The sequence below is a fragment of the Panthera pardus genome, unplaced genomic scaffold, assembly GCF_024362965.1.
Source record: "Panthera pardus isolate Hobbes unplaced genomic scaffold, ASM2436296v1 HiC_scaffold_8, whole genome shotgun sequence".
In the NCBI taxonomy this organism is placed as follows: Eukaryota; Metazoa; Chordata; class Mammalia; order Carnivora; family Felidae; genus Panthera; species Panthera pardus.
Genome location: NW_026527013.1, coordinates 75,349,929 through 75,374,430, shown reverse-complemented (window position 1 = coordinate 75,374,430; position 24,502 = coordinate 75,349,929). Strand labels below are relative to the sequence as shown.

Below are 24,502 nucleotides of genomic sequence, written 5' to 3'. Positions count from 1 at the left end.
TTTATTTTTGAGACAGAGAGAGACAGAGCATGAGCAAGGGAGGGTCAGAGAGAGAGGGAGACATAGAATCTGAAGCAGGCTCCAGGCTCTGAGCTGTCAGCACAGAGCCCGTCGTGGGGCTTGAACTCACGGAGTATGAGATCATGACCTGAGCTGAAGTCGGACGCTCAACTGAACCACCCAGGTGCCCTGAGTAAATTATACTTCTTAAACTAAGTCACAGCACAATTGCAGAGCAATTTTCTCATCCAGATAGTGTCTTTGTTTCCACGTAATCCTTGCTCCTACTTCCAGTCCTACATCAACCACCGATTGGCTTCCTGTTTTGTAAATTTGCACTTTCTAGACAATAAATATAAATTAAATCATACAATGTGAACGTGTAGTTTTTTACATCTGGCTGCTACTTAGCATAATGTTTTTGAGGGTCATTCATGTTGCATGCATAAGTAGTTTGTCCCTTTGTATTGCTGAATACCAGTCCACTGAGTGGATGACAGCATTTTGACAATCCACCAGTGGATGAACATCGAAATTATAGCCAATTTTTGCTATTATGATTAACCTGCAATAAACTTTGACCCTCATGTCTTTGTGCGGACTTTTGTTTTCATATTTCTTTTTTTTGGGGGGGGAGGGGAGGGGAGGAAGTGCAAGCAGGGTAGGAGCAGAGAGAAGGGGACAGAGGATCCCAAGCAGGCTCTACACCAACAGCCTGACAGCAGCGAGCGGGATGCGGGACTCAAAGGACCACAAGATCCTGACCTGAGCTGAAGTCAGACTCTCAACTGACTGAGCCACCCAGGTGCCGCTGTTGTTGTTTGTCTTAGACAGATTTCTAGCAGAGGATTTCCTGGGTCTTTGGTGAGTTTCTATTTAATTTTTAAGTAGTTGCCAAAATGCTCTACAAAGTTGCTGTCCATGTTCCATTCCCTCCAGCAGCGTCTAAGTTATTTCTCCTTGGTATCTGTATCTATATCTATATCTATATCTATATCTATATCTATATCTATATCATCTATATCTATATCTATATCTATATCTCCATTTGTAAGACCTGCCTTACATCACTATTAAATTATGCAAAGCATACATGTTATGTATTAATTAAATGTTTGGCTTTATTTAGCACTCTCAAATAATTCCAAGACATTCCGGCTTCTTGTGGCTCAAGTGCCATTAACTTGACAGGTGGGGAGTAAGCCCAGAAACAGGAAGACGTGGTAAGACCATCTTCCTTAGACTCCTGTCCAAGTGGGAAGGCATTTCATCTGCCCCCATGTGTCTACAGCAGTGGAATAGGTTGGAAAGGGAAGCCTTCCAACAGCCATACTCTAATCTACTTATGTCACACAAATTTCACCTGAACTGTGTGACATTTATGAGGCTAAGATGTGGGACACAATCTTTTCTTAAGATTCTCTGCTGTTCATTCTCATGGACCAGATTTGTTCTGGCTCTAATGCAGCATTTTCAGGAAAAGAAAATGTCCTATTCGAGGTGTGTTATCTCGCAAGAGGAAAGCAGCTGTGAGGCAGGCTGTTTCCTTTGCCTATGAGGATGCTCTGTCCCTAACCTGCTCCCCCGGTCTTCCAACGACCACTTTTTTTTCTCTTCCCTGAAGGTGAGACTAGGACACACTCCTTATAAAAATGTTTGGAGAACAAGAATCAAAGAAACGGTCCTTCAAAATATTTGGCCAAATCAGTGTCGACAGCTTCATTTGTCCCCTACTCATTTTGTGTTTGTAATTTCACATTATTGTGGCCATACCGTCCATATATTTATTCACTGGTTTAAACATTATAATCTAAAAGTAATGAAGTCAGTTTGTTGCAAAAACTTTGGAATATCCAGGCATCATTGAAGTCATCTGGTTATTTTCTTCTTGTCTTTCTGATTTTCACCTATGGATTTGGGTTTTTATTTTTATAAATATATTCCAAAAGCATATAAAATGTTTTCACTGCATATTTACTTTTGCTTCACAGGTGAGCATTTTCCATGATGTGTAAACTACACACATAATTTTAAGTGAATGCTGATTATTTCATGGACATAAAATAATTATTTAACTTTTCTTCTGCTCTCAGACATTTAGATTTTCTTCTATTTTTTGGAAGGCTAAGGTACATAATGGAAAAGAAGTATTAGTTTTTTGTCAGAGATGTTTCCTCAGGAATTAACTACAGGGTGTAACGACAGGGTCAAATGTGCATTTGTGCAGGTCAGATCAGCTCCGTCTGGGCTTGTTCTAAGAATGGACCTAGTGACAGAAGTGCCATCAAGAGGGCTGGGGGAACCTGAAGCTTAACCAGAAAGAGCATCTTATGGTGGAGAAAGGGGTGAGGAATGTCTGCAGATTCTGGACTTTGGACTCAAATCTCAGCAACTCAGTGGTGTGGTCAGATTTAGATTCCCCTGTCTCAGGAGTGGAGTCACATATATAACAGGCCCACAGATGATGCCTAAGCTGGATGTCAGTGTATAATTTACCCTGAGCTGAACCAATAGCATGTGGCCCATGTTCATGGAAGCCAAAGCTCACCCAGAAGTTTGCTCTCAAGCACGGAAGAAGGGAAATGAAATCTATGGTGAGAATGTGCAGTAGGTCAAACCTTGAAAGCCTAAAGCAGCAGCCTCAACAACAGAGTTTTGTTTCTCCAAGGACTGGTCAGATGGGGTCTCAGGACTGGGCCCCCTCTCTGTACCATGCTCCGGTGGGGTGGGGGTGGGGACACTTACTCTTGTGTTCACATTGCTGAACAACCCTCCTCTGCTGGACCCCCATCCCACCTAGCTGATGTGCCTGTCTTCTATTAAGCTTGCTCTAATGAAGCTCAACTCTACAGTCATCTGTCCTGTAGAGGGACTTAGATGAGTCAATATATGACATTCAATTACACAGTCGACTCGGAGCTTCCCTATGTCTGTGTTCTTGTGAGGATAGAAGCACCTCTGTTGTGATGACCTCAGTCTACCTGCGCTCATAGGTTCATGGGCACTGGTCTTCTGGAAACCTGTCTACACCAAGAAATGAGACTGAAAAATAGGAGCCTCAATAAATCACATGCCATGGAAAAGTACAGATCCTTCGAGGATGTCACAATTACCTAGGGCTACAAGAAGTCTGCGTGCTGTGTCCTTCAGAATACTGTCATTGGACCGGACTGAAGTTTCAATGTCTCAACTGTCCTGGTCATACGATTCCGAAGTCATGAAGCCACTACTTGGAATGAACTATTTATAAAATAGGGGAACCCCTCATCCACAGAGTAAGAGTATATTTGACAGCAAACGCATACGTGTGCAGATGGATATTTTCGTTCCATTAGCTGTGGCCTTCTGGAAGTGAGCAAACTTGGCTGTGGTTTAACTGCCCTTATTTTATCTGACAAAACCTACTACCCCTTGCACAGTCCCAACCAGTGAGGGCCGGTTTGACTTCAAGCATTTTCCATGAATCAACCACATTTGACAGAGCACGTAGACCAGAAAAACCCTGAGAAAACAAAACACCAGCCCCTTCCTGCCCCCCACACTGTCCCCTGCACCACCGCCCTCCCCCTCTCTGCACCTGCCAGTCCAGGGCTGCCCAGGTTGGGTTGGGGAAGGGAGGGGCTGAGGATTGGAAACCACAGGGGACACTGGCTAGGAGTGCCCGGCACTGAAATCAGCCCACACGGCTTTCAGTCATTTGCTAGTTTCCCTTGTCTGCCTCTGTGCTTTCCACACGCAGAAACAGTTCCAGATCTCTAAGTAGAGGCCCAGGTATTTGCCCTAAAGAGGTCTGGTCAAATTCCCGAGAATCAAGTAGATGGAAATTAAATTTCCTCTTCCTTGTATCTGGTGGGTCTTGTGTTGTTTCCCCTTGGGAACCTGTATTTGGTCTCCAAAGCCACCTGCGTCACAGAAACTGAAGCTGATTGCAAATAAACAAAAAAAAAATCCTTTCCAATTTTAAATGAGGCATTGTTTTTGTTCTAATATATGCAAGCTTTTACTGTAAGTGCATTCATTACCGAAAATAGAAAATATACATTTAGTTTTTTACCCACTTACCACACACTGAACATTTTGCTTTATATTCATGTTTGTAGAAATATTTACGTGTGTGTGTGTGTGTGTGTGTGTGTACACGTGAGTGCATGTTCTCTATTATTTCTAAAGTGGAGTTGCCAACAGTAGATGCTGATACTGTCGGGGACTTGCATGTATGTACTAATATCTCAGCTCATCCACACGACTCCTGGAGACGTGTCACTGTAAGCCCATTTTACAGATGAGAAAATTAAGGCACAGAGAGTTCTAATAGCTATAGACCCGAGATTTAAACCCAGGCTCCTGGGATTCAGAGTCCAAGCATTTAAACCCTCCAGCACTCTCCCTTTCCCGTGTTACTGCAGCTCTCATGGGGTTCTTGTGACATCAGGGAACACGGTGCACATGAGACACTGGTCCAGGTCTGACACCGGTGCCCTGAGCAAGCCCCACAGGCTTGCGACTTATTAAACTGTCACCAGGGGAGAGTCTTAAACTAAATAAGTCTGAAACTGCTCACCTTTCAAGGAGAAATGACTTGGGCACCTTCACTGTTTGTGGTTCCCCTGGGGCCAGTGCCCCCAAAGAAGGCATCACAAGGACTATCTTAGGGAAAGAATTAGAGATGTGGAATTGACCATGAGTACATCAATGCTGAATGTGAAGGCTCAGTTGTCATGCTGTCCATGGCCTTGTACTCAGGTCTCACCAAATAAATGTCCACAGAGGCGAAAGTAGACTTGTGATTGCTTTTATTAGGCCTGTTATGAAAAATAGCACAAAGGTCAGGTAGCAAGGAGGAAGACTTCCAGAAATGTAAAATAAAAGGACTGCAGGCAGTTATCTGGATACAGAGCCCCAGGGGCCGCTATGGAAGCTGCAAGCCGGCTGTATTCAGAGGCGAGGGTGCTGAGTGGCTGATGGGCTGGTGGACATGATGGAGAGAGCAGTGCTGACACCCCTGTGGGTTCCCCCGGCCCCGCCCCTGAGTCATGGCAGAAATTGTTCTCCATGCAGTGACATTTCCTGTCTGCCTAGCTGTTTGTAAACCTGTTCTGCAATGATGACACATAGAAAAAGAAACATGTGAACTGAAATAACCCAAACGCAGAAAGAAAGCCTCTCTAGATCCTCAACAGACTCTTTTAGTGACAATAGTCAAGGAGAAAAGTGGACCCTTGGTGCCACCATGGGTTAGGAACTCTTCCCATTGTCACAGAGTGCTGGTCCCCCAAGCAGACAGATGGTGATGATGATGGTGTAGACCATGCTCTTGACGACGAGGACGACGTACGTGTAGTAGGCAGAGGTGTTCGCGAGCTGCACCTGCCGGGGGTCTAAAAGAAGCCATCAGTTAGTTTCACCTGTTCTTTGGAAAAGCGAGGACTTAGTTTGGGAGCTGGGTCACAACACACATTTCTGATGTCCTGGGTTAAAGTGACTCTCTCACCAGTACAACTGGAGAGTAAACATCTACACCACCATCACCACTAACACCACCCCCAAGACTACTCAGAATCCGGTTTGCAGACCAAGTTAGTAAAAAAACAAAAACAAAAACAAAACAAAAAAAACCCTTTAAAATTCACTTAGAACATTCCAAAGTATTAAAAAATAGGTTGTGTTTAGAATGAGTGAGTCCAATGGGGAAAAACAAGCATTGGTAATAAATAGCTTCTAGCATTTCTTCATTCCCCCATGTCCCCAGGTAAGAATAATAGGCAATATCCATTAACCACAACTTAAATGTTACTTGAGAACTGTGCATGTGAAGCCCTAATTGTATTTAATTTTTAATAACAGATGAGGTTATTATTTTCGTTCCCATTCTCACACAAACCGAGGACAGAGAGAGAAGCAATTTGCCTGATTTCATGCAACTAGTAAGTACGAGAGGCCAGATTTCAATCCCAGCAACCTGATGTTTCAGGACGCATTCTCAGCTACTCTGTAATTGTGGATCTCTACATGCAATGAATACCCAAGACACTCAATGATTATGGATAAATGTAAAGTGGGATGATGATAAGGAGGATGATAACGAGTAGCCAGAGTCCAGGAGCCCCTTGATATTGGACAGGAGGACAAATCAGCAGGACTAGAGCCAATGGTCCTCATCATTTCCTTTGTGCATATGTGTGGAGAAAGAGCCAGGAACTACTACTTATACTTAGAATGTACTCACAAGTACTTATTATGTAGCAGCTAAATGAGATACCCTAAGCTAGACATCCCACATGCGGGGCCTTATGTTCTCCATAACTGAGCTGGGTGTTATTTGTGTCATTTGTGGTTGGCTCAGAAAATGCAAATAATCTATCCATATTTCTGCAAATAATAATTAAAGACTAGGGTTTAAGTCTGGATTCTGGCACACGAAGTCCTGCCATCATACCCCCTCCCCTGTGCAGCCTGTCTCAGGGCCTTGGCTTTGGGATTTAGAGGAAAAATAAAAATTGAGTAAGTGTATGAACTCTTGATTCAGATGATCTGGGTTGAAGCCCCAGATCTTGCTGTGTCGCAGGGCACAAGGGACTTAGCTAATTTTAGTTCACTGTCCTAATTTGTAATGTGAGAACAAAATACTTCCTAGTGAGTATTAACAGAATTAAACAAAACCCGTTCAAAGTACACACAACGCCTTCTGTACAAGAACCTCTCAGTATCAGTTCATATTATTAACTACCAACAAATACAAAGATTAAAAAAAAAACTCTAAAAGCTACTTGATACCATGTTTTCCTCAGTTCGTAGAAACAAAGACCACAGAAACGAATGAAATCCATTGTTGAAAGACGTCAGAGCCCCTCACTGCACCCCTACTTTATAGTCCTCTCATTCCCAAGCCAGAATTTACTGTGTGAAGGCGACTCCTGGGAAATGATGGAGACTTCAGCTGTCACTAAGTCTATTTGGCAAGATCCAACCATTGTGATATTTCTCCTTGAAGCCAGGGAAGTTCAAAAGTTAAGTTGATCAGAAGGTAAATGCTGTAGCATAACAAAAAGACAAACATAGAAGAACTTACCATTTTCATCCTTCAGAGAAGCTTTTGTGTAGTTAATAGTGACAAGCTCTAAAAGAAATGAAAGCAAGTATTATTCCGTTGTTCATATCCATTCTTTGACACGTGTCTGTGTCGTGGATAGTTTGATGGATGGATAGCGAGAGAGACAGACAGACAGGCAGATAGAATCTGTCAGCAGACTGGAGACAGCCATTACAAATAGGAGCCCCACAATTCCAGAAAAGCGTGCTCTGATTCTTTGTGACTGAGCAGATCAATTCATATATGATATTTCTGCACATGGATACATTGAAGTTCGTGATTTTTTTTTCTTTTTTTCTCACAACTGGAGGATAATATCTAAGATTATCTTGTTTTCCTTCTGGGCTCACAGCTCCTAACACAGTGCCTGTGGCAAAGCAGGTGTTCTGTAAATACTTGTTGAAAGGAAAACCAACCAGAAACAGTGGCTGCTGTAAAGTCCTGAGCACACACTGCTCACATGAAGTGTGGCCACCAAAACGATATGGTCCAACCCGAGAATCCACAGCAGAATCTTACACGTTGGAAGGAGGCTGGTTTAGCTCAATTTCCCATATAAAAACGGAAGCAGCCTTACCTTTCCAAATCACGCACACCCCGGTAACCGCAAGTCCCACACATGATTTTCCAGAGTGGAGGTGTTTGTGGACATGACAACAAGGCTAATGAAAGCCATTACCCTTAGATGATTATTCCTGTGCCAGGCACTCTGTGAAAGTTCACGTGCGTTATCTCATCTGATCCTGGTGACACTGACATGAGCTGGATTTGGAGGACTCCATGTTACGCGTAAGGAAATAGGATTTAGAGTCTCTAAGTACCTTGCTGAGAATCATACCAGTGATGGGCAGAGCCGGCACTCAGGGACGGTGGTGGGGGGTTAGATGAGTTACAGCATGTGGAACGCCCCTTGTACAACAATCCATACAAATTGAACACAACTCCACCATTGTGGACTCTCAGACATCATCTCTCCCAGACATAATCACCACTCTTAGCTAATGACCATTTTATTACACAGACTCAGGATCCCAGCGCACTTCTTTGCTGGGACGGGAACTTGCAGGCCAACACATATCAATATCAGCTCTCTGAATATATGAAACCTAAGGTGAGAGTTGTATTTATCTACTGTGAAAACAAAACAAAACAAATCAAAATAAAAACCACCCAGCACACATACAATTTTATGCACTCCGCACAACCTAATTTTGGGCACTCTTAAAAAAAACAGGTTTGAGGTTTAAACTTTCGGGTGAATTCCAAGAAGGAAAATGTTAGCGTCATATGTTAGAGGTTAAAATATCCTCAAGAGTTGACTTTAAAGTGCCCTAAATGTCTCTTTCTTTTCCATACAGTGACTTGAATCATACTGTGCACCTGAAACTAATAGAGTGTTCTATGTTAACTAACTGAAATTAAAATAAAAGCTTTTTAAAAAGATAAGTAAAAATCTCTTATCATCATGCATTGATTAAAGTAAAGACAGTAAGGTAACAGCTTTTCATAATAAAATTTGTACGTGTCCTACGTGCTCTTTCTTAGTCGTGGCTGGTCATGCTTGGGCAAGATGACTTTTATCTCTTCTCAGTGTCACTTCATTGTTCTGTGTTTTCATGCATATATATATATATATATATATATATATATATATATACATACATACATATACAAGCTTTTATCACAAACAGAACAACAAAAATCTTACAAGAAACAGCACTAGAAATCTGCTGCAGAATTGCATTAACAGAAATGCCCTCATTAGCTTTGTTGTCAAAAGAAGACCTTGGGAGACATTCGTTGCAGAAGTAAGTGCCCAGCAAGACACGTCATAAGCAAGAACTGCCCCCTTACCCTCGTCATCACCAGGGAACTTACTACACTTGTTACTTTTCTCCACTCCCTAGAAAAATGAAAACCTAACAGACACTTCAGCCCAGTGGTTACATTAAAGTTTTGCCCATTTGTTTCCTCTCTGTGTCTTAGCTGTAGATATGAACAATTAGAGCTGTCTGTGTAATGTTATTTTCGTTACTTTTAGGAAAGGATATAAAAAATACAGTAAGTGTAGAAATAAATTCATCCATGCTATGTTTTCAACAGCAAACATTGCCACTGATACAATGCTGCGTGCTCTTCATCAGAGCCCAGGTGACAGCAAAGGTAATTGTTTGACCCTGATTTGCTCATCGGACAAAGAATCTGTGAAATAACAAACATTCAAATGAGTACCTTTTAAAGATCGAATTGGCTGGTAACGGATCTATTTATGAATCAGGGAGCATCTTATCCGACAAGTAGAGGGGAGCTCCCAGGAGCCATAAGAAAAGAAGTCTTTCAAGATTGAAACGGAGGGGGGCGCCTGGGTGGCACAGTCGGTTAAGCGTCCGACTTCAGCCAGGTCACGATCTCACGGTCCGTGAGTTCGAGCCCCGCGTCGGGCTCTGGGCTGATGGCTCGGAGCCTGGAGCCTGTTTCCGATTCTGTGTCTCCCTCTCTCTCTGCCCCTCCCCCGTTCATGCTCTGTCTCTCTCTGTCCCAAAAATAAATAAACGTTGACAATTCTTTATAAAAAAAAAAAAAAAAAAGATTGAAACGGAGGGAAAAAGAAGTTATTAGCAAGGAATCCATTATTTCAGGCAAGGTCACCATCCTAAAGGGAAGAGAAGGGGCCAGTCAGTAAACTTCCTAGTGCGGACCAGAAAATTCCATGCCCTGGTTAAAGGCAAAGTTCTGGGCGTTGAAACTATAGCTGGGCAGGGATGAAGTCTTGATTTACTGACTTGGGGTCTGGAGCTGAGTGAGGCCATTTTGAGTCTGTGGTTTTCTTTTTAACAGCCCAGCCTTTTGATCAGACTCTCAGCTTAACTGAGAGATGAGATCAAAATGGGAGGCATTAACATTACTCTCAGCAGCAGCTCTGAGACATATGACAACAAATGTTGTCCTTCTGTGTGATACTCACAGGTGATGACCTTTTAGCTTCACCCTGTAATGTTCACAGGTTACCACTTCAGGTTTACAATTTTTGAGTGGGTTGTGCTCTTTGTTCTTTTTGGATGTTCCAGTCTTAGAGAGATCATTTGTTTGTAGGTTACCAGCTCTGAACTTACACTTGGAGCTTTAGAGAGAACATTACACACCAGGAATATTATTATGATTACCATAAACAAGACAGTTCCAATGTTTGGAGTGCAATTTGAGGCCATGGTCCCCAAGACACAAAGCTATGAAAATCAAATAATTAAGAAAGGCTCCGCTGAAGCAGTCACATTTTTTACCAAGTGGCGTGCTCAGTGATCTGACGTTGTTGAGTTTTAACTTCCCCAGAACTGTTAATCGGGGTAGAGCAGGCAGTGTTGACTACAGCACAGACCCACCCTTGCTCAGCTAAGAGATCATCAAGGGCTATCTTATTTTCAAGAATTACTTTGGTCAGAGTCTAAGGATATTTGTTAAGCAGCCATTGCTTTAGTAAGAGATTCTGCAACAATTTTCAGAACGAAAGAGAAGGTCTTGTTCAAACCTCATTTACCTTGATCCCTAACCTGGAAGTAGGGCCTCACCAGAAGAGTGAATCTTGGTCACGAAAGCTTCCTGGGAGGTTCCTTCTAACTCAGGGTGTAAACTGAGAGGTGTCAACCATTGAGATGTCTTCTTTAGCTTGAGAAAAGGTAGAAACAGGGCTAGATTTTCTCCTAGTCTGAAATAAAAGCTTGCTGTAAATTCCAAAGGTTAACCCCCTTGGCTGTGACCTGGGAGACAGAGATGATGGAGTTATCTTTCCAGGCCGTTCATCGGAAAGAAAAGAAAGTGAAAAGTTTTCACATTTGGTAGAAGTGTGAGATCTTGATCCACTGTCTTGGGCGAAAACACCCTACCTGCATGTCAGCTACATCACTTTCTTTCAGTTTGACTCAGAGATGTCAAGTGTCTGTGCAGGACCCAGTATCAGATAGAGACTGGAGCTGTGTGATGTGCACCTGAGGCTCAATACCTTTTAGTGTTACAGCAGGAGCACTTGGTAAGGTCCCTCTTCTACTGGGGGTTTGAGGGCTCTCTTCCTCTGATGACGAGCCCAAAATACCTAATCACCAGGCTGTAACTGTGACCTACAGGATCCTTTTAACTGTAATCCTGGAAGGCTTCCATAAGCTGGTGGTGACAGGCTTGAGCATAAGACATGGTAGACGTACACCAGCTGGACAGATTAGCATGTGACACAAGGATCAATAGAAGGTTGTACTCTGACAGAATGTCAAGAAGTTTGCAAGGTTTTCCTTAAGGTTCCTATGAGTTGCCCTGTAAGATAGGAGACTTGGTCCCTGGAGATCACAGAAGATGTGCCCCAAGGGGGAAACACACTTTTTAAAAGTGTCTTAGCCACAGGGAGGGCATCAGCCTCTTGGCAGGGAAAGGCTTTAAACCTTCCAGAAATGTACAAACAATAACCGGGGCATGTTGACAGCCCGCGCTAAGTGGCAGTGGCGTGAAGTCCGGCTGCAGGTGTTCAAGGGGTCCCCAGGGAGGAGGTCTGGAGCCTTTGGAGACAAAATAATTTTTCCAGGATTGTGGACCCGACAGATTAGACATTGATGGCAAACCATTGTGTACTATTCTAGAAGTCTTACTGCTGATGTCGGTTTATAACATGAGTCACTTTAAATGCCCTATGGTGGGCAAAAGAATGAAAAAACAAAAATCAAGAAAATGGTGTTGCCATGGAGTCAGGAGGGACCAAATGACTGTCTTCATGTTCCCTTAGTCCAGACTCTTTCTTGAATACACTGCCACTGTTTACACACCTTAATTTCTCTGATTCAGAAGCAGACAGGTGTCATGTTCAAGGACATCAGGACCTCAAACGTCTGGCAGAACCAGAATCGACTTTAACTGCATGTGCCACAATCTTACAAACACAACGTAAAGAACACTTAGTATGAATTTCTATTTGACAATGCTTCCCATGTAATTTAACATATCAAATAAAGCCAAATTAGTTTAGGATGTCTTTTGGAATGTACCAGGTCAAAGAGGCTTAAGCTGACCAAAACACTAAAGAAAACAAATAAACAAACCCAACCCTTTGCCCTTTGGACAAAGAGAAACCAAATTCTAACGTTACACCTTCTTACTTTTGATTTGAAAATCCTTTCTTCCAAACTTAGTCCTGACCACGTATAACATTTTTTTCCAAACATCCCCTTTTACAAACCACTTTCTCCTTTACATCCAGAATTTGTCCTGAGTTTACCCTTTTTAGATGACCAGCCTTGCTTTAGGACAAAATTCCTTTCTTTTTTTGCCCTCAAAAATATAACCCCATTCATCATACTTTTTCTTACTGAAAACACACATCTTACTTTTTTTTTTTTTTTTTTTTTTGCATTCTTGGTTGTTTCCCTTATTATTTCCAGTAGTTCTCGTTAAATTATTAGAACTGTTAACTCCTAGAGACCTTCAATTTTAATGAAAACTAATAAGGAAGCAGTTGTGCACTGTTAAACAGTATTCTTTAGATTGGCAAATTTATGAATACATTTCACAATTTCTAGAAACCTGTGCTTCTTCAAAAAACAATCTTTCAGTAAAGCACAAAACACATTAACAAGCAGGCCCCAACGTATCTTCAGTTTCCAAAAGTAGATAAACCTATGTTCATTTATTAATAATTAACTATTTTATCATACTTGAAATGATCTAGATATTTAATGAATGTAACTGAATTTAACAGGTGCTCTAACTCAGCACAGCTTTAAAGTTTTAGCCTTCCAAAAAGTTTGGGGAGGCTAAAACTGTCTCTAAATTTTTACTTATTTTATTTACATTTATTCTATTGTTCCTGACAGTTTAGCTGAGGTTACTCATACAAGCTTTACGCGACCTGGGGAATGATGGATTAAACAGGTGATGGGGGTTAAGGAGTACCCTTGTCCTGACGGGCACAGGGTGAAGTAAAAAGTGCTGAGTGTCTATTTTGTACCCATGAAACGAGTATAACACCATGTGCTAACTAACTGGAATGGAAGTATAAAAATAAGAAAAATAAACTTACAAAACATCAAAGTTCATCATTCCCCCAAGCTATTTTTTTTAACGTTTTGTCACTGAGATCACATCTACTTATTTGACTTTTAGTAGACCCAGGCACCTGAAAGTTTTCATTTTAGTGCTGATAAAGCAGTAAAGAAATGTCTCTTTTATTTAAACCAACAACTGAATATTTGCCCAGACCATGTGAAATCAAAACACCTTTGGGTTAGTTTCTATCTTTCCGAGAGTTTTAGAATGCCCAGTCCTCACAAGTGCTTGTCTAAAAACCAAAGAAATATAGAGCTCTTTGTAAACTAATGTTGACAATGTCTCCAGAGAGAAAAAATATCTCACATTGACGACGTGTATTTGTGGACGCACAGATTGCCGCAAAGACCCTTGAATCACTGACATTTATGGAGTAATTTATGGAGAAAGTGTTAAGATCTGTATGTGTCCCCAGGATTATGAAGGACACTGAGCCAGGGTTTAGGCACAAGAGCCCTTTAGCAGTTTGTATTTTGAAAAGGCCTCTTTCTCTTAGTTTTCCTCAGTCCCAGGCATTTGTGGGCTGTGTTTACATTTCGAAGATGCGATCAGATGGATCACTTTGAGGACAGAGAAAGAATGCAGGTTCCTCCAAGAAGGACTTTGCTTTCCTAAAGCCAACCATCTATAAGCCCTTTTCGGAACTAGGAGAAGTGTGGCAGTGGGTGAAGGGACAGGGGAACTCTGGATTGACCCAAGAGCTGCATTTCTAGTTCTGTTCACATTTGTCAGAACAGCTCCTCTCAGTGTCTCAAAGACTCAGATTTACATAAAATGATATCATGGGTTGATTGGACCTATCCAAGCACATGAGCCTAATTTGCTTCCTTCCCTCTGGGTGCACAGTTTTAAGTATTCCTGGCAGATGGAATAACTCCCCTTGGGTGTAAGATGGGTCGCAAAGAGGAAGCTAAGGATATTACCCTCCCCAGATCCAGGGTCACCCACAAGGACAGCCAAAGGAAGGAACCCACAAGCCATATGTCCCAGGCAGGCAGAGAGCTAAGAGCAGTGACACAGGATGACACCAGCAAGGAAGGAGGCAATGGCTGTCTCTGGGAGAGAAAGGATCCATAAGCAATGGGTGTGGATTTGGAAACAAATCCGTGGGACAATGGGAAATTGTTTATTGTCTTCTGAGACCACGCACTGTGGGCAGAGATTTGGAAGGAACTGATTCTCCTAAGAGTTTCCACCCATTGCTGGCTTCTGCCGGTTTTTTCTAGGATCCCTTCTGCAGCACTCCTATTTACCAGAATTTCCACTTGGCTGTTGAAGGGAATAACAGAGCAGTTTGCCAGAAAATCACCCAGTTTCATCAGCTCTGGGAGAGGCTCATTTGGGGCCCTCCTCTGAAAGCAGACATGGGGTATAAAACCATTAAGTTGGCAGACTTCTGTTTATGACTGTGTAGCCTTTTCTGAGTGGAAAATCATTTCAGCCCAGAGTGAGTGCTCAAAGGACCAAAGAACGGAGCAGGAGGATTACGTCAGTCTTACAGACTTTTTTTTAGTACCTCTTCCATCTATAATTTTTCATGAGCCTTTTGCAGTGAGTCATTCAACGAAATGACCTTGACATTTTAAAACCTTTAGGAAGCTTCTGCTTGCTGATTAAACTGAGGGGTCCTACTGTCTTTAACTGTAAAACCTTGCTCTTAAGTGCCCTTCCTAAGTGGTCTTATCTAATTGGAAAGTATATGTTTAACATCTGGGACCATAGTTCTTAGATGAAAAATAAGCAGGTGTACTGGAAGGTGGTGGGCTTGACCCTTCAGGACTTGAGGATCCCATGAGCTAAGATTTGGAGCCAAACTGACACCTAAAAGGCATATGACCCGAATCGGGGATTGGGTGTGTTTTACAGTATACGTCCTTGCACAGAGGTTTTCCGGAGGTTGATGGGTGACCCAGTGCTGACCCAACGACCCCTGCCCTCACCAACTTGTACCATCAGAGGAGTGTTCTTGAGGTAGCAATGCTCTAACTGTCTTTAAATGTGGGACCTGTGCCCAGCAATTTTTGTGGCTTTTTCTACCTCTGAGATCCCTGTTGCCAGTAGCCTTTCTCTAAACGAAAGGAGACAATCGTGTGCACATTAGTGAATGGGCAATAAGAGAGGCTACTGTGTTCAGGACCCAAGAAGACTCCGTGTGCACCACCAACAATTCTCTTGGAACCTTGCTGACTTTTCTAGCAGGGGAAGTGCGGTCTGAAAGGTTGGGGGCTTGGCTTCAGGCACACCTTTCTGCCAGCTCAGCTGGGCTCTGGCCAAATAGACCAGTTCCACAGGGTTCCAGATAAACATGCCGGCTCAACCGGGCTCTGGGCATAACCCTTGCAGCCCAAGCTGACCTGTCCTGGAAAGAAAGGCCCATTAGATCAGCAGCCCGAATGCAAGGAGAGAGGAGCTTGGAACCGAGAGGAACTCACCCTCAGCCCTTGAAACCGGTGAGGAGGACAGTGAACTCAAAGGGCTCACAGTGACCACTCCTGTGTTTCGCCTTGTCTCTGAATGCCTCTGCGGGTCCACTTCGGATCTTCTCGCCTCCGCCAAACCTATTAAAGAACAAAAACCCAACCAAGTAAATGTTAAAGATCCAATGGCTGTATTCGTCAATCAGTGTATGAATCAGAGAGCATCCCATCTAGCATGTAGACAGGACCTCCAAAGGAGGACAGGAAAGAAATCTTTTTTACAATAGAGAAGGAGCAGAAAAGAGGAAATTTTTAGCAAGGAATCCACTGATTTAGGCAAGGTCACCCTGACAGAGAAGGGAAGGGGTCCATTAGGAAACTTCTTGGTGCTGACCAGGAAAATTCCCTAGTCGACTGGTTAAAGGTTACTCTTCTGGGGCATTGAAATTGTACTTGTGTTAGGTATTAAGTCTTGGTGGAGTGACTTGGGGCTTTAAGCTGAGTGTTGCCATTTGGGGTTTGTGGGTTTTTGTTTTTTGCTTTTTCTTTTTTAACACTCCCAGAGGACAAAGGACAAAGACTTACCTCAGAAATATATAGCAAAGCTCTTCACATGTCTTGCTATGTGTTTGTTCCCTGCTGCTTAAAAAGTGCTTGTTAACCACAGAGCAAGTACAAACTGGTTCCTTCTTATGGGCCCTCTGGGGCCCTTTTATATTAATGTTCAGGACTTGACTTCTGAGTCTAGAGAGTTCCTGGCTCACAGCTGGGCCAGGGCACATTCAGCTCTGCCCCCATTGTCAAATATGACCAGCCTCTGCACAATGGGGCTCCTTCAGGACACCACGTCTGAATCACCAGGGACCCTGGGTGATTAGGCAAAGTGTATTCGCCCTACTGTAGTGATCCTCCTGGGGACAGTGGTCCGTCCCGTCTCCCTTCCAGCCCTGGCGCACGCTCGGACGGCAGGAAGTGTTTGCTGGGCAGCATTTCCCAGGGGTAGAAATAAATCCATTGTGGACAATGGGAGAATGTTTGTACACGTAATCTCACCCCTCTCCAGTTACCAAATTTCACCTTACAGTCTTATATAAAATTCAAATCTGGAACACCCAAGACCATACTAAAAACTCAGCAGCCAAATCGCCATTTTTACTTGAACTGCAATCCAGCTCCATCAAAGGAGCAGCATTTTGTCACCTGTAACTATTTAAGGGTGATACTTTGAATAGACCAGATTGAGGTGAGAGGGAGTTTGACCGTTGAGTAGAACGTTCCCGAAAGATGTGCAATTGTTCTTATTTCCTTATCAAGTAAGATCATAGAAAGTGGACTCTCTTTTTGAGCATTTATTGTGCGTGAGGCTGCTAGGTGCTTCCTCTGTATTATTTCATTCAATCCATACAGTGACGCTAAAAAACATCATTGTGACCTTTATATTTTGGATGATGAAACTGAGGCGATAAAGGCTAAGTGAATTGTTCTTGTGCTCTTTCTTTGTATGTTTCTACTTTAATTCTATGGGGAAGTAACAGGACATTTATGTGACCGTTAAAAGTACGTTAAAGAAAGATTTCTATTTGCTTGTTTTCCATTAATTTTTGATAGAAAAGGTGTGGTATTCCCTTTGAAACAAAGGGTTCTGAAAGGTTATCATCATGTGTATATGCACATACCTTTGTTTATTGAAGGAAACAGTATCTCTCGATTAACCCCTCCTTTATTATTCTCATGTTTGACGGTACATTTGTGTTCTTTATCCATTGACTTTTTAGGCACGGTCAGCCACGTGTATTTCATGTATGTGTCCTTAGTCTTCATGGTGTCACCCTGCTGGGATTTCAGAATTGTTTTGCCATTCTTTTCTTTCCAATCTATCGTGATAACGTCAGGGAAAAAGTCCTCAAGAAGACAAAGATATGTTCCAGTGTTATGGAGTTTTACTTCATCAGCTGAAGGAAGAAAAATTGTGGGCTTGGGGAAAATGTCTTCATCAGGATTTTTATCTGTGGGAGAAACGCAATTGCAATGAAAACATTAGAGAAATGAAACATTCTGTGGTTTGGAACCACCTAACACACAGTAAAAGGAAGGAAAAGTTGCCATAGGGTTAGTGCTTACTATGACCTTTCATCCACAGTGGGTTCTGAGTTGCTCATTTTGTTACTTTCCATGGGAAAAGGGGTTATGTAAGTTGTCCAAAGTCACGGCTATTAAGGGCAGCACCTGGATTAATGTGGAATTTTTTGAAACAATATACAGTCACTTGTTGAAAGGGAATCTATTTCCACCCATACTTGACAATCTGTCACATTGGCCTTTTAGCTTCAAATAAGGATCCCATGTCCACTTCTGATACCGGATTTCTTCTGCTTGATTCCTGATTTTATAGACCATCTTGCTCTCACATCTGAACCACACCAGGATTTTGAGTAGAGTGATGTTTTAAGCTGCATCTCCAAATTATCTACAATGCCTTGAATTTAGAAGTGATGTGGCTAAATTTACAAAACGGCTATTAAAAATTTATTGATTGTTTCCAGAAATGCTCGTATTAACTTTATCAAGTCTTGCACTACTCAGAATTCGGTTTGCTTTGAGAAATGTTCACTAAAGTCACATTTTAACGGGAATTTCGTTGTAGTTGGTGCATGACTAAAAAGACACCATACTTTGACACTTAGAATCTTCCCCCAAATTTGAATCTGCCCTGGAAGCCTGCTTAACTTGCTTTCACACACACAGTTTTCTTCGATTTCACCTGCTAAATAACATTATATGTAACTCGTAAAATGTTAACAGTTATGGTTCCAGAGTTTCTTGTAGACATAATGTGAAAATATGCAATGAAACATCATAGTTGTCAAGGGCATGTCACTTGAGGGCTGGAATGTTCCTTGCTTATACATTGATTGTTAATTAGTGATTGAAATTGTAAAGAGTAGAACCCTTCCAATTTGATTTCCAACTGAAACACAAACGTTAACACATTTTCTCTTTGGGCTAGTTAGGGGTTAGAATAATAATTTTGTGGACAATTTCCAAAGAAAAGAAGAATTTGATTTCTCCTTTGAGAAGAAAAGGAAAAAATATTCTTGAGAATTTCTGACAGTGCCTCAAAGTTCCTCATTTTTATACTAATCTGTAAGCAAAAATGAGTTTTTTAATCACGCTATACATAGAATTAGATCATAATGCGGTTGTCTTAAACTTGTACGTCTTGCACATACTGCAAATAGTATTTTATTGATTGTAATACTAGGAAAGTCTATATTTCTCCAACCATATACTTTGTTTTTCATTGTGAAATCATGTTATAGAAAACAAGACTAATTTTTCAAAGTATATGATATTTACATGATTTTTGCCTCTAGTCAATACATTTAAGGAATCTAGTTTTCATGTTAGGAAGTTGTTTTTTTTTATAAGATTACTTCTGATTCATCATCGTAAAGAACTTGAAAATCAAATGATCTACTTGGAAAATTATTGGACAGGAAGACAGGATGCTTACCTCCTGTCCCTTTTCTTCAGCTAGATTCTGGAAGTTTCATTCTTTTCAGGATAGAAGGAAACTTGAACTCCTATAACTTTCTCAATGTGATAATTAACTGAGCATTAAATAGTGTACTTGATTATATATGATTAGTGCCTACATTTTGGCTAATTATACTACATGTTTTTTCTTCCAACATTCTTTTTTAAACTTACTAGCAGTGTTTTTTATGGCCACAATCATTTTACTGATGCATAAAATAGAAACCAGTTCACAAAACAAATAAGTTGTCCATTACATTTCTATATATTCAAAATAAAAAAATGTTTTAAGGTAAATTGCCTGAGTTGTAGACATATTATTAGGACGAAGCAGTATGAATCCTATATAACTTAACCAAATGCAACCACACTTTCAATTAAGTGGGTATTTCAAACCTGCATTAATATTGACTCCAAATTTCTCAGCTTATTCTTCTAATTTTTCTTTTATTAAGTAAATAAAGCTATTTCATAGGTAAATATGAATTTCAAATTTATGACATTTCTAAGTATATTTAAAAGGACTAACCATATCTGTAACTATATTTCTAAGTACATTCTAACCGTATTTTCAACCATTGTTTTTCTACCATATACAAGCACGCATCCCAAACTTGGTAAAATTAGAGATAATAGAAATTAAGATAAAGGGTTAAGGTTTAAATACACAGAAAAACTACAAAAATACAAAAACAAAACCCACATTTTAATTTCATTTTGTGGCCAAGTGAGGGAAAAGTTCATTAAATGAAACAAATACCTCTAAATTCAAGTTATTTGTCTATCAGTGCACAGGAAGGTCACTTTCCACTGGGGCAGTTAGAAGCACAGCTGAATCCTCGGGCAAATTTCTGCTCTATCATTATGATTGGCTACAGACCCTCCATACTGGATACTATTGTCCCTTTAGGTTTGAAATGGGACAACTTCTTAGGGCATACCCACTGCATATCCAGCACCCTTTATATGTTAAACAACATGCCAAGTAATTTATTCACAGTCTCTCATTTATTCTCATATGACTCCTGCTGAATGCCTCCTGTTATCCCACCTGATGGATGAGGAAACTGAGGGCAGAGAATAATCGCCAAATTCACATAAGCAGTACGTGGTAGAGAAAGGGCTCCAGGTCAGCCTGGGGCAAATCCCGGGCTCTCTGACTACGCCCTTTCACCGTCAGGAAAGGAAATGCGTCAATTTACAAAGCATATCTGTCGTGATCAACTTCATTCTTCGACCAAACCCTTTCGTGACAGTTACACACGATGTACATGAACACTTTATACAAGTCCACACGGACACAAGGTCTGATCCTATTACAGTATTTGCACAATGTTGTCTATGCTGACCTTTACTATAAGGATTGATATTAAAATCTCTCCTAAGATTTCCACCACCAAACATGCTATGGAAATGAGAAAGTATATTATTATCATTACCATGATTATTAGCAATTTGTTTAGATGATTGTGTGCTCCAACATGACATTTTAATCGCATGGGACCACATCTTTCTTACTAATGGGAATACAGTACTCGAGGTAATGATTGGATCTAGGTAAAACAAGCATGGAGACTCTTTCCTTCGTTTGCACCCCACTTTGCTCTACTATGTCTCGATTCACTCAGCCATCATCACTGGAATGTGCCTTTGACACACCAGTTAATAGGCAATCACTTGTCTTATCCACTGCATTTCCAGTGTTAAGAAAGTCAAAGGGAACATTGGCTAAAGCCTAGTAACATGCGGTCAGTTCATGAAACTGCTTCACCTGTGTGGTCCAAAGCAAATGTCTCTTTTCCCACCAACAGCATAATCCATGTGCATTCTAAGCTTTCACCAGAAATTTCTACCTCCAACTGCCTTTCTTTCGGATCATGCCTAAGTTTGCCTTGAATCTCCTACAGTGGGATTTCAGGCCAAATGACTAGATCAAAGGCAGTTGCCTGGTCCTCCAAGTCTCCTATTGTCACATTAGATCACCAGACTGCATGATTCCCTGACCCTGTCGGCTTATTATCACCATCTGTGAGTGACATTCAATGTCATGGTGCCCATAGTAATGATGCAGTTGTAGCATGAAATGCATTTGTGTAAAAATCACCTTATCCACTTTATAAAATGGATGTGGAAGGCGATTCCCACTCTTCACTTCATATTCCCCCAAAAGGACTCATGCTTTGAGTGTTTTTTTCTAATTTTATGATAGATAAGGCATAACATCTTTGAAACTCTGGTGTACTTCAGTTTATCACTTAACACAAAGTATGTACTCCACCACATTTTTCTCCTACTTGTGAACATAAAATTTTCTCCTGTGCTTCTTTCTAGATCATCACAGGCCTTTTTTTTTTCTTCTTCTTCTGCTTTCTTTAGTGCTTTTGATCTTTTATTTTTATTTCATAGCCTAACTGTAGTTGTGTCTTTTATTTGAGGCCTTCTCAAATAGATGATGGAAAGAGACAGTATAAATAAATGAGAAACCATTGGTGTGTTCGGCCCCAGGGCTTCAGAGCTTAGGGAAGGTCTAACTCAGAGGTCACATGAAAAACGAAAGAAGTTTCCAAATCCCTCTCTGTGATACAAACGCAAAACGTGTGGAATTCAACCACCCTGAAACGCCAGAGAAGAAGGTGAAGCTTGCGTTCCCAACATCATCCCTCACGAAAGAGGGGTTGTCTTATGTTTCAGTCCTGGGCCACTTATTAAAAGAGGCTCTTCTAGTCCATTCAACTTTGATCCAACAATACTACTTGGACAGGATACCAACCTGAAATAAACTCAATGAGACTAGTTTTGGAAGTTGCACTGGTAAAAGACAATAAGCAGTTTAATGTGGATTTAGTAAATACGACTTGGGACTAAAGACTCTATACTTCATGCTTCTGTCTCACATACATAGAAAGACAGTATAAATGAAAAGAATGCTTTTATTTTGTAAGTGGGTGAATTGTCTCTTCCAATAAAGTATCCAGGGACATCATCATCTGGGAATCCCAAAACAGACACTCAGACCCTATGATAACTCAGAAATATGCTCTGAAGTATACATGTTAGATGTGTATGAAGGGTTTGAAAAAAAATTTTAATGAAATGTGAGGGCAGAAATAAGCAGTATTTCTCAAATGATATTTATAATGATGTAATTTTTAATCTGTAGGCATAATCCAATGAAGATATTAATTATAAGTGAAGATTTAATTTTATGGGTATTATTATAATTTTATGTATTCAAGTTGTAAAACCTCTCCTTTTTTACATCCAGAGGTTTCCGCCGAAAAATGCGAGACCCCCTGATGTTCAGGCTAACAATGTCTCAGGTGATGCCTACTACATTCTACTCATTTTTAGAATCATGTAACAATGGGTCTTAGAAACTGAAGGTATTCTGCCAATACTGACCAATTGTTCCAAAATGACCTGTAGACCAGATCATACTTAATACATTTCCTGTACTCATGATTCATAAAGTACTTCAGTAGGTGATTATTTGAATTCTATAGGATTGCCTTTCTTTTTTAAATCACTGACCATGTCTGAACCTATGTGGTAGCTATTTCTAACAGAAAGTGATAGATCCAGGATCACAGTCCATATTTTTTTCTGCACTACCCTCTCCTAAAAACACTTTTTAAAGGACGTCATGAACTGTATCTGTGTCACCATATTTAATAAGATTGCTATAATTTATATTGCAGTCAGGTGGAAGAAAGAGGACCAGAATGCTGTGTTTCAATTTATTAATTCTTTGTGCCTATGACCACAACTACTAAGGAAACCAAAAAATATCATTACATTTCACAATTCCAATGTTTTACCAGCATTGTGAAAATTCTTTGAAAACCTGTAGTTGACTAGATCTGGCAATCTAGAAACATCCCTGGCAGGTGTTCTCCCTCATCCAGGCAAAATTTCATCTCTAAGGGTAATGAAGAATGAACACATTTACTAGCCTGAATGTAGAAAAACAAACAAACAAACAAACAAACCCAGCTCATGACATTAATGAATATGTTTGCACAGTTCAATGTGTCCATCCCTGGTATGAATCAGCTTCTGACAAAATGACAAGTTCAGCAATTTTTGTTCATTCTTTTCCACTGGTTGTTTTTGGAATCAAGTAAATAAGATACACAAATTTCTTTACAAACCTTTCAGCACAGAAATCCCACAGGGACCTAACATCCCCACCTCTCAGGGACCCCCAGTTGCTCTAGCAAGTTAGCTCCTTGTCAATGTCGCCCACGCGAACTCAGGCGGCAACCCCCCCCCCCCCCCCAAGGACTGGGAAACAGTCACTTACCTCTCCAAGGATCCTGCTGCCATTTGTGTCAAAACTGGAACCAAATCCTAGAATTCTGGGCCAGCACCAGCCCCTGGCCTCCGCCCCTGCATCACCTGCCTCCCCTCCCTACGTTATACGGAAGAATGAAAGAATATTTACCTGTAACCCTGAGCAGTGTGCCAGGACCGAACACTTTGTGGCCCCAGTAATACCAGCCATACCCATAGTACCACTCCCACTGTCTGAAAAGCTTGTACAGAAATCTCCCTTTGTGCCACCTTTTAAAATTGTGTCCATATATTCACAATATTTATATAAATATGTAAAAACAGGCCCTGCTAACATTAAACAAAGATGAATCTCAAGCCAAATCACATTAGATATGAATGCAGTCAAGAAGGGATGAACTGACCCCTTTCTGCCTGGGCAGCTGGGTTCTGTCTTTCCATCTTGCTCAGGTTGGAGGGTATGGTTTTACCTTGCCTCAGCATTTTGCTGAATCCTCTAAACCTCTCTTCTTAGGACGTTTTCATGTATCAGATCAGTTCTTTTCCTGGAATCTAATTTACAGTTACTTCTTCCATAATTTTCAAAGAGGAACAAAAATAGAAATAATATGTTTGAGTATTTAATAAATGAAAGTTAATATTTTTACAGGTATTTTTTTGTTGTTTCTAGGTACTGGGGGTGGGTAACTGGTTTGGTTGAAAAGTAAGTTCTTGGGGCACCTGGGTGGCTCAGTCGGTTAAGCGTCCGACTTCGGCTCAGGTCATGATCTCATGGTCCGTCCGTGAGTTCGAGCCCCGCATTGGGCTCTGTGCTGACCGCTCAGAGCCTGGAGCCTGTTTCAGATTCTGTGTCTCCCTCTCTCTCTGACCCTCCCCAGTTCATGCTCTATCTCTCTCTGTCTCAAAAATAAATAAAACATTTTAAAAAATTAAAAAATAAATTAAGAAAAAGAAAAGTAAGTAAGTTCTTTCCAGAATCCCACTCCCAATGATAGTAGACCAGAAGAGTCTGAAATCGGAATGATGATCTCTTAACCTATTTACGCTGAGACTACCCTTTTTCTTTTCTTAATGTTTATTTACT

At 41.1% G+C, this 24,502-nt stretch overlaps 1 long non-coding RNA gene and 1 gene segment (V, D, J or C); one reads left to right on the top strand and one right to left on the bottom strand.

Moving 5' to 3' along the window:
- Positions 1 to 674: 674 nt before the first annotated feature.
- Positions 675 to 3,965, top strand: LOC109268040 (uncharacterized). The gene is made up of 2 exons (XR_002080433.2): positions 675 to 805; positions 2,228 to 3,965. It is a non-coding gene; the product is annotated as an uncharacterized LOC109268040 (long non-coding RNA).
- Positions 3,966 to 4,776: 811 nt separating this feature from the next.
- LOC109267882 (T-cell receptor gamma chain C region C10.5-like) lies at positions 4,777 to 24,012 on the bottom strand. The segment is given in 5 exon segments: positions 4,777 to 5,378; positions 7,070 to 7,117; positions 15,604 to 15,729; positions 17,265 to 17,594; positions 23,823 to 24,012. Coding segments are annotated over 5 exon segments (726 nt in total).
- Between the last annotated feature and the right edge of the window lie 490 nt (positions 24,013 to 24,502).